The 11,407-nt window shown below is 37.3% G+C and overlaps 1 protein-coding gene across 1 annotated transcript; it reads left to right on the top strand.

The window, feature by feature from the left end:
- The first annotated feature begins 121 nt into the window (after positions 1-121).
- LOC140148355 (pre-mRNA-splicing factor ISY1 homolog) lies at positions 122-11,407 on the top strand. The gene is made up of 9 exons (XM_072170279.1): positions 122-253; positions 3,050-3,072; positions 3,658-3,818; positions 5,608-5,720; positions 8,133-8,250; positions 8,834-8,956; positions 9,741-9,856; positions 10,322-10,414; positions 11,070-11,407. Exons 1-9 carry the CDS (start codon positions 251-253, stop codon positions 11,175-11,177), a joined length of 858 nt encoding a protein of 285 aa, XP_072026380.1. The 5' UTR covers positions 122-250; the 3' UTR covers positions 11,178-11,407.

Genomic DNA, 11,407 nt, shown 5'->3' with positions numbered 1-11,407 from the left:
CTCAAATAAAACTGATTTTGATTGGTTGAAATGACAGATTCATAGACCAGTTGACGAATCCTAGAAAATGTCTCATATTATGTTCGGATGAGGTTTATTGGGTCAAACGTCAAAGGTGATGGGCAACAAGTCGCGAACTGCGAAAAGCAAAAGGTGAACGACGAAAGTGGTTCGTTTTGTTTTCCTCGCTGCAGCAGCACTGCACTGACAATTCCACTTAAATACCGTTTCATGACCTAACACATCAGTCATGGTAAGAAATTTTGTTTCAGTTCAGTTGTAGCTTATGAGGCAGATTTTTTTTTTGAAAAGAAAAAAGAAAGTTTTAAGCTTACTATCTTTAAATCTTATCTACATCATAGTAGGTAACCTAGGCAAACCTTAGTTAACACATTTACTAGTCAGCGAATTCGCCGAGACCGGGGCCCCAACACAATGCATATTTACATAGAAATTTGAATTTTTCGAGAATAGGTGGGTGAAGGAAACCTACATAAATATGTTTTCTATACTTCACTTGACCCAAATATATGATTTTTATGGTGATAATCAAGTCGCACATGGAATTTTAGAGGATTTTGATAGCAGTTCCATTAAAAAAGCTGCCATCGCCATGAGACTAAGATCTAGAAACACCCCGAAATGCCGTTTTGGGGAATTTTGCTAGCTGAATCTTTTGATGAAAGTCAATCTTTGACAAGATGTAACTTTGCTACGGAAAGTGCTATGAAAAAAGGTTTTCAGTTTTGGCTTATACTAAAATGCAGAAAACCTTAGGCGAGCGCGTATTGTAAGGATACATCACGTATTTACTGCGTTACACGCACTTGTCTCTGATTGGCTGCTGAGGCGATCTGTTGTTGCCGAGTGGAAATTTATGAATGAACTGTGCGCCGTACGCGTTGTTAGCGCCGAATTTGCAACATCACGATAGTCTCGCTCGTAAAAGGTTTTCTGCATTTTAGTATAGTTTACTCAAGGGCTTTAATTTGATATATAAAACGATGCAATTTGATGGCAAATTTGAATTCACCTAGGATACCTATACATAGTACATGTATTAGGTATCACAGGGAAACCTCAGTTAACACATTTGTTAGTCAGTCAAAATGGCCTAAACCGGCAATACAAATTTACATTGAAATTAAAAAGAAGCTTTTTAAGAAGGAAACCTTCATAAATATGTTGTCTATACTTCACTTGACCCAAATATATGATTTTCTTTGGTGATGAGAGACTCGCACATGGAATTTCAGAGAGATTTTGATAGCAGTTCCATTAAAAAAAGGTGCTATCGTCATGAGACTAAGATCTAGAAACACCCCGTAATGCTGTTTTGGGGAATTTTGCTAGCAGAATCTTTTTGATGAAAGTCAATCTTTGACAAGATGTAACTTTGCTACGGAAAGTGCTATGACAAAAAGGTTTTCAGTGTTGGCTTTCTTTACTCAAGGGCTTTAATTTGATATATAAAATGATGCAGTTTGATGGCAAATTTGAATTCACCTGGCATACCTACATGTATACATGTATATACTGATTATTATACTCATGTACTGAATGCATGAATGATGTCTTTTAATTGATGAGATGCATAATGAACATGTTGATGATGTTCTTGAAAGTTGAATACTTGAGGTCTGGCATTTTCTTCGGAAGGGGGGTCCCAAATATGTCGGTGACCGGTGACCGGAGGCAATTTTTATGACCCCCCTAGATCACGGGCAAATTTTTTTACGACCCCCCCCCTATCTTGGGTCGAAATTTTTTATGACCACCCCCCCCCCCTTCTACCTACACAGACTCCAGACAAATTATTCATTGCTGGAACTATGGCATGGAGCGCGCCAAAACTTAAGAGTGAAGAAAGTGCGCGCAGCGCATTAAAATTGTTATTGTAAGTGTAAAGAAGGCGCGCGGAGTGCATAAAAATTGTGATAGATTGTATAAACTTTTCGATTGTGAAGTTAAAGAATGTGCGCTGTGTGCGCGAAAATTTGGGAGTCACTAGCCCTTAATAATTATATATAACCCCCCCTATTTTGGGTGTTTAAAAATTATATCTATGACCCCCCTGTATTTTTGGGACCCCCTTCCAAAGAAAATGCCAGCCCCCTTGGTATGATATGAAGTTCCTGATGATGGATTTTTTTTAATCATGATTGAAATGAATTATAAAAAAGTTTGATCGAGAATTATCCTAAATTTCCGTTCCGCCCTCCCTAAACCAGTGATTAGACTGCACCTGAACTCAGCCTTCAATGATAGTCAGTCATTTATCTTGATAAATGACTATAATTTGAGGACAGTTCTTATGATACATCTTCCAAGGAGCTGTTTCAGACAATAGCTTGGGACCATTGGGACAGAGGTTATCTTTTGAATTCTTTCATGACCACTGAAGCTTGGTCAAGTCTAGTCTGCAAAGGACACTCGGCATGAATTGAAAGACCATGTCACGCTCGTCAAAAGAATGCATGCATGTGAAAGATCATAAAACACCAATTTGGTGTTTGTTATTCTACCAAGAATATGTACCTTAGCCTTAAGGCCTATCTGACCGGTGATATGCAAATTTGTCGTGATGACTGATCTCAAATTGTGTCGCTGTTCACATACTTTGTTGGGGATATAGGGGGATCAAAAACATTTCAGGTCCGGGGGGATCAAAAAAAATTCAGTCAAGGTGGCACGCATGCCGCAGGATCACTCAAATTGGGAAATTTTTGAGATTTGTTTGTATTACGGTAGCTTTAAAAGTTAAAAGTTGATAGCACAAATGCAAGGTCAAGGAATCTAACAAGAACAGCAGATTTCTGCAAAAATGAGCACATCCAAAATTGATTTTCTAAAAAAAACAAATTAGTAACTTTTTTATGTGCATGCTGTGATATGGAGTTTGATGCCAAATTGACACAATTTTGGGGTACTCAAATCGGAAAATTCCCCAAGACAGATGATACAGCTGTACACGTACTCTGTGGAATACATGCTTACTTTTGTGTACAAGGTTTTAATTCTAATGAAAAATATTGTTTTTGTTTTTCAGGCTCGAAACTCGGAAAAGGCCATGTAAGTAGAATTTTGAGTTGCAACATTATTTTATTTAGACTTTTGCCTTTTCTTTGTGAATGTTTTTGCATAGCAATACCTTAGATTTCTGTTTTCTATTAGACATATCAAGATTGGATTAACATGTGTACATGTAAATTACTAGCCTACATGTATTAGCACAAGAAAGTACCGTATCCTCTTTGTCGGATTAGCCAGCATATCTGTGTTTTAAAATCTTTTATTTGATTGGTCTAAGTTATTAGATGCAACCAAGAAAATTAAGTCAATAATACAATCAAGATGTTCATGCAGGATAAATAGATTTGATGAAGGTTAAAAATGAAAAAAATGAGATATGTGTCATTGCTTGAATTGTTAATTGATTTCACATTTTCTGGGGTACATGTAAAATGATGTAAACGAAACAAAAAAACCTCCCAAACTGTAACCTTCATTTGAAAGTGTACACTGTACTGCTTGTAACAAAAGTTATACTAAGTTATTAAATGGGGGAGTTTTTTGGTTTTGTGTTTTGCCACCTTGTAACGGCTAATTTATGTCTACTTCAATTACATTTGTGTACCATACCCATTTGTTTATAAGGACCACCCTGGCAAGGTGGCGTAACAGCCAAATGGAGGAGGGCAAGGTGAAAGAAAGGAGGCCATATTTAGCAACAGAGTGTGACAATCTACACAAAGCAGAGAAGTGGAGGAGGCAAATTATTTCAGAAGTGTCAAGGAAAGTAGCACAAATTCAAAATGGTAAGTTTTCTAGTTTATTTTCTGTAATGATGACTTCCATGTGGTGATCATATAAATTTCACAACTTAAATTTCATTCATAAGTATGAGCAAGGCATTAGCCAGAGGGGTGTCCTTAGAGTGTCCAAGATGGTCAAAAATACCTTATTCTACAAAATCAGGGTGTCTACTTCCTATTCACTCCAATATAAAAATCAGAATTTTAGGGTGTCCAAATTGAAAACAGGACGTCCAAATGACACCTGGACCCCCCTCTGGCTAATGCCTGGAGAATGAGAACATGTTTTTAACTTCAGAACCAAGCTTTGTAAGATCATTCATCATGAATGGTTCAGTGTCACAATTTACAGAGCATGAGGGGACAGGAAGGTCACTGATGGACAACAATAGAAACTAAAATAATTTGTCTTGATTTGTGCAACAAATAGGACAATTTACTGACAGTTACAAAATAGAATGTATTTGCATGCATTTATTTTTCATGTGTGTTGGTGTTTTTGTTACTATCGTATTCTTGATAAAACACTTAAAAAGTGCTGTTCTATAATCAGGGTCTTAGGCAGGATTTGAAGGTTTGGGTGTGTAAATTCAAAAAACTGGGTGTGTAAATTTAAGATTTGTGTAAAAAGTATAGGCCATGTGGGCAAAAACTGGGTGTGTATTTACAAATTTGGGTGTGTAAAACACTCCCTACACGGCTGGCTGCCTAAGCCCTTGTCTATAATGTTCCTCTGGAAATTTGTCATCAAGGTATGCATGTGAAAAATTGTTGATGTACATACAGTAATAGTATTCATTATACACAATGACATGTTGACAATGCATTTGGAGTGTATGGTTATGCAGGGTAAGTAAGGCACCACAACCAAATATGTTGGATCTGTGGATTGACTGTTGATGTTGCTTTGATGTTTGTTATTAATGAACTATTAACTAATTAATCGGATTTTAATGGTAAATTTGTATTGGTCAATATCATGATTGAGATTTAGACACAGTAAAAACACTGGTTTGATGACTACATACATGGAGGTTATACATGCATGGTAAGGAGTGTTGGAACAAATCTTCATACCCAAATGTGTGAAGCCTGTACTTGCTGAAGTTGCTGTGCACCCACAAATATTATTAAAGCTGAAATATTAACAAACAGGGCAATTTTAAAGAGCTCAATAGAATCACATTTCTAGAATTCCAGGGAGTATACACTGAAGGAGATATAGTGTTGTTAGCAGGGGTGTCTATTCTTCTGTTATATAATTTTAGCCTTTTGGGGAAGAATTTTGTGTTTTGAAAGAAAAAAACAAGTGGAGACAAAACACATGCACACAAAAAAAAAGAAGTTTCAAGAGGATTTAAAAAAATCTGCCATGAGACTACCATCTTCAGAAGAATGTCAAAGGCTTTATAAATAATAAAGAGCCTAGAAGTGCTTTACAGTCCCTAATCTGTCTTCCCTTTGAACCATTAGTCTTTCCTTTGATGCAATGGTGGTTCAGTGTCCAGACTGCACCATCCAGGGATGAATTTGAGGTTTGTAGGGAAGATTGAATTTAAGGAGTATATCAAAGTTAATGTTAATTATCAAATAATATTTTCCCTTTTGGGTGCATTTCTGTGGGAGCCAGGATGGGAAAGAATCTAGAGACTGATGTGACCACAGCAGGGTAGCACAAGGGAATAAGTTTAAGTTAAATTTTCCAGAAGAATAGACCTCCCTGGTTGTGGTTGTTATTCCACCTGGTTCACTCAACAAAGTTACTAATCATTTATTTTCTGTTTTATGACAGCCGGTTTAGGGGAGTTCAGGGTACGAGACCTCAATGATGAAATCAACAAGCTCTTAAGAGAAAAGGGACACTGGGAACAACGTATAGTTGAACTTGGAGGTCCAGACTATAAGGTAAAATTAACTTCATTGCTGAATTGCAGCAGCACTGTACATTCTTCTCCTTTTGCTTACATATTGTCTATCAATCCGGGTTCCTTTTACAAGGAGTATGCGCTTGCTGTCATCATTTGCAAACTGGTGTTGACTCTCAGTAGATCACACAAGTAGTCAATTGGCAGTGCTGCATAATTACACGCTGTATGCTTAAAGTACACAAAGTTTGTAAAAGGAATTCATCCCACCTTTTATTTCTGTTTCATTGGTAGCCACCATTCAGCAGTTATCCTGCAAAGTTTGTATTTAATTGCAGCATATGCCATCACAACATTTTAGCCATTAGTACAACATAGATTCATTTCATGATTTGATCCATTTTGAACAAGCTTCATTTTAACAATCTATTTCAAGTGTTGGGCATCAGCCCTCGAATTAACCCACGGCACCGACGGCATATTGCCGTGGTGCCCACCCCATTGCCGCAATGCCCTCAAAATATGTCCTTTATCGACGGCAGTCACTTGTCGCGCCCCTAAATGAAGTTTGCCGTGGGTGCCCTAGCCGCCAGCCCTGTCCCTTCATTATAAAATCATTAACAAGTACTGGTTAGTTAAATCCCAGCAAAATTGTGGAAATTTAAATCGAAAATCTTGAACATGATCACTATTTTGAGCATCGTAACCCAGCTATCAATCACAGTATTCTGTCGGTCGAACATCCGGGCTATCTCTAGTCTCGGGCCCAAACTGCATGTGGCGCACGGTTTGTTGTGAACAACAGAAACCGGCTGTGAAGGAGGCTACATAGCGATGTTGCTGGAGTGGCATTCAATTTCGGAAAAAAAAAGCGATACTCGACCATGGAATTTAATTTTAAGTTTGTCAGTATATAAACGGTAAATCAAGTAAGTTTCTTTCACTCTTAAGACTTAGAAACGGTTGTTTGATTCCACTGACTATTTGCGATCGAAATTTACATTTACACCAATGACAGAAATCATCAACAAAAATCGAATCAGGGACTTGTTTTCACTCGAACATCATCAACCGGAAGTGACGTGACACGGACCGACAGAATACACAATAGTTTGTTGTGAATTAATATTCATTACCCCTACGTAAGCTTACATATTCAGCCAATCACATCGGCTTATACATTATCTGGTTACTAGAAATCTGACTTCATTTTCTCGATTGGTCAGAGAAATACCTTCAACGTACTATCTACCAATCAGAAACGCTGTTAGTAACTATAGCTTCCTCGACCTCGATCGTGTCGTGAACAAAATCTGAGCGCTGGGCAAATCAATTGTTCTCTCGATTATCAAACATTGACTTCCCATTGCAAACCGATGGCGATACCCTTCCGGTATCGTCTTATCTTGTACATGTGAGCCCATCTCTAGATATGTTTTGCACGAAATAGTTTTTATCCCGGCGAATTTGATCAATATTATTACCAAAGTTACAGCTGTTTCATCGCTACATTTCGAGTCAGTTTTGCAGCTCAGAACTAGGGATCGCAAAATTTAAGTGAATTAAACTGTATTATAAAGCAGGTTTTTTTTAAAGCAATCAGGTTAGTTTTAGTGTAAAGTTGAGAGTCGAATTTTGGTGTCGAATTCAGCTGACGGTAATGCATCTATTCGCTTTTGAAAAATTGCCTTGGTGCCCTTCTCAAATTTTCAACAGTTGCCTTGATGCCCTTTTGAAATATTACAAATTGCCGTGCTGCCTTGCCTTTTCAGTGAAAATCCACGGCAATTATCAACTTGCCCTAAAAAAGTTGCCGTGCCCCTTCAGATCCTTAATTCGAGGGCTGTTGGGCATACAAAAGGATTGCATGAGGGGTGTGTGTGCAGGTGGGTGTTTGTGTGAGTGTTATGGCAGCAGTGATAAACACATAATGTGCATAACAGTGAAAATATATTTGATATTGAATAAAGTGTTTTGATAAATATGTCTCATTTATGTGGCACTTAAGGGGGTACTACACCCCTGTCCAATTTTGTGCCTATTTTTGCATTTTTCTCAAAAATCATAGTGCATTTGTGAAAAGTAAGATATGTATATTATTAAGGACTGCAACTACTGCACTGGAAATTTTATTTCAGCACGGACAACAGTTGTGGAGTTACAGTCAAAAATGAGGGAAAACCCGTATTTGATCAATAAATCAATAACTACTTGCCTTGAGTTGCTGAATTGTCAGTGCAGTAGTTTAGTCCTTGCCCCTATAATATACATATCTTACTTGTCACCAATGTGCTATAATTTTTGAGAAAAATGCAAAAATAGGCACAAAATTGGACAGGGGTGTAGTACCCCCTTAACAATCATACACATGTAAGGAAATTGCAATTTGTAGAAAATACATAAACAATTTTATGGAGAATAACCTGTGTGATTCAACTCTTTGACTTTACAGAAAGTTGGTCCTAAGATGCTGGACAGTGAAGGCAAGGAGGTTCCAGGCAATAGAGGATATAAATATTTTGGTGCTGCTAAGGATCTACCAGGGGTCAGGGAATTATTTGAACAAGAACGTAAGTAGGCTCTCAATTAATAAATCAACTATTTTGCTGAAGACCTTAGTATTCTTATTAAAGTCATATTTGTAATGTTTACACATGTCCCAACTTACACCTAAATGGAATTAGCCAAATTTGTTGTGTTTTTTTTTTTTCATTTAAACATAGCAATTTTGACATTATATCATAATTCACACACATGAAGCTTCATAGAACTCTACAATGTATATTAAACAGCCAATATAGTCAGGAACGGATTACCCAAATGTAATGTTTCCAAAATATGGAAGTTTGAATTCCCATTCCGGTACTACTCAGTACTCACAAGTCAGAAGGAAATATCCGCTAATGGAACAAAATTTGATTTTGCTGCTGAATTCAATTTATTTTTAAAAATATTTCAACTGAAATTCAGCTGTCAAGTGATTGCCATTGTTTTTATGTTTGCCTTTGAAATATTATTTCAGTGATAAAGTATACATATGATGGCTTTTTGTCAACATTATGTCAACATTATATTTTTAACTTTCACTTATGTCACCAGCACTGTTACTCTTGTTTAGTTCACTTGTTATTGTCAAATCATTTCTGTTGTCAGCTCCTCCACCAGCTCGGAAGACCAGAGGTGAGATGATGAAATTTATTGATGCTGACTACTATGGTTACAGAGATGAGGATGACGGAGTTTTGGTGCCACTGGAAAATGAACACGAGAAAAATAGTAAGATAAAACTGTTATTGTTCAGGCTTCCACACAGCATGTGATTTTGCTTATTTATTTTCACATGAGTCTTCCAATCGATCTATTGTATATAAATTATAATAGTAGTCTTGGTGATTTTGCAATTATATGTGTCAGTGGTCTTATTGCTAATGCCATGTGGAGTCAAGTATGGGCTTTGGAACAACCTTATGGAGATTTTTCTATTGTGGAGAAAAAAAACAATGCTCCTTAAGGAAAATGCACTACAGGGCATTAGATATTGCTGTAAATTGATTGCAACAACAGGGACTGTCTTTTGGAATTTGCAGGAGAGCAATAAATAGCTCTTCTGGGGCCTTCAAGGAGAGCTGTTTAGAGCATTTACAATAGAACATATGGAGAGAATGGTCAACTAACAAGAGCTAAAAATCACTCTCCATTATCAGATTTAAGGAGAGCAGCAGAGTGTGATTGCTCTTGCTCTCAACAAAAGGCAGTCCCTGCAACAATAAATTAACAGTCTCCAGGGGTTTACTCTGTGGAGTTTTTGATGGTGTGCGGTCCCATTGGGTATGCCATGTGGAGCCAGTTAAGGTACAACCGTATGGAGATAAATTTGATCCACACAGAAAATACTTGGAAAATATTCACAATGTGTGTGATTTCCATAAGGTAGGGAGTTCACATGTACATGTGTGTGATTTTGATCTGTATGCATGTGTGTCTGTGAAAGACCTATTTAGCATCTAGTACATTGCAACTTGAAGTTTGTTTATTTTATCTTTTTCTCCATATATGTTAGTTGTAGCTGCATCCGTGAGTGAGTGGAAATCCAAAAAGGAAGCTGGTTTACTCAGTGAAGAAGTCACCAAAGAAATGGAGGAAGATGATATCTATGCTGTCACTCAAGATTCAGAGGTAAATAGGATTCAAACTTACTATGCTGTGTTGGACTGTATAATTTGGTTCACCTCAAGTTTGGTGGTCACATCAATGCTTCTTCGCAGTTGCGCTGCAAGCGTGCCAACAAAACGCTCATGTACGCATGCGTGCACACTTAGAGCGTTTAACTTTACGCACATGATTTGATTCTGCAGCACGGGAAATATGCACATACGTCACTACCAAACTTGAGATGAACCAAATTATAGTGTGACACTGAATCAAATCAGTTGGTTTATGTCCTGTAGAAGAAAATGCCAAAAGTAATAAGAACATATTCATGGTGTTTATAAGATGTGGGATGAGTTCAAATGCTTGTTGGGTATGAGTGGTACATTAGCTTAGTTAAGGGTTGAATAAATTAGGTGGATAGGACTACTCTGTGTTTTTGAGTGATTTTTTTCTTCTATAAATTTCATGCATCTGTGTTTATTTTTTTAGTCTGAGGGTGAAGATGATGAGAGCAAAGAGACAGAAGGAGAGGAAGGCCAACCAAGATATGTAGCTCATGTACCAGTACCATCACAAAAGGAGGTAAGAAAACCAAGATATGTAGCTCATGTACTAATAACATAAAATGAGGTCAATAAACAATAAGGGCATCATGATGTTTAAAGAAATTCAATCTGTAGTCTATGTAGAAATTGACCGGAACATGTCCTTTGTCCTTAATTTACATGTTCCCCAAGGTGATATGCTTGTTTTACTTGCTCAAATATTGCCAAGTGGTATATATGTGATAAAATTAAGCAAAATGGGTCATTTGTCTCTGTAGCAAGAAATGCACAATAATAAAGGTGTCATTTTGAATGTACATGCAAAATGTCCCAACATCTTGCCAATTGACCTTTTTGGTAAATCCCATAAGCCTTTGCAAGTACACCTGAGATGTCGTCATTTGACGTAATGCCGATCTGCGCCGATCGTTTAGCGATTGCACATCATTTAGTCAACATAGTTACTGCGCATTGCAAGTCGGCGTGATGTCAAATGACGACATCGTCTCAAATGTACACGCAAAGGCTTATGGGATTTACCGAACGAAAAGGTCAATCTTGGTCAAGATGATATTTGCCCCTCTCTGACATCACACTTTGAATGAATAAACATTCTTAATCTGATTGAATTGAGTGTCTCTGAATAACTTGTTGATCTAAACTGTTGGTATTGCTATGCTTCATTGTTTTAGGTTGAAGAAGCACTTCTCAGAAGAAAGAAGATGGAACTGTTGGAGAAATATGCAAGCGAAGCACTGATACAGCAAGGCAATGAAGCAAAAACATTAATGGGCTTATAGCAGTGACTGTAATCTGAACTTGGGTTCAGAAATGGACAATGAAAACAATTTTTACCATTCCGAATTAACATGCTTGCTCATGTTACAGGAACAGTGCTTTACTTAATGGTTTTTGCTTATGGTACCTTACAACCTGGAAAATGACATTGTAATTATGTATTACTGTTTTTTAGTTCTTGGATATGACATGTACACACATGGGATCAACAAGTGCGACCCACAAGCATAAC

Source organism: Amphiura filiformis, chromosome 3 (genome assembly GCF_039555335.1).
Source record: "Amphiura filiformis chromosome 3, Afil_fr2py, whole genome shotgun sequence".
Lineage (NCBI taxonomy): Eukaryota > Metazoa > Echinodermata > Ophiuroidea > Amphilepidida > Amphiuridae > Amphiura > Amphiura filiformis.
Note: the sequence above shows the minus strand (reverse complement) of the source record. Positions and strands in the feature narration are given on the sequence as shown.

Excerpts from the sequence above, each read along its gene's own strand:
- LOC140148355 (XM_072170279.1), top strand. Across the intron at positions 8,957-9,740 it reads AAATGAACACGAGAAAAATA|TTGTAGCTGCATCCGTGAGT; the intron begins GTAAGATAAAAC and ends CATATATGTTAG. Across the intron at positions 10,415-11,069 it reads CAGTACCATCACAAAAGGAG|GTTGAAGAAGCACTTCTCAG; the intron begins GTAAGAAAACCA and ends TCATTGTTTTAG.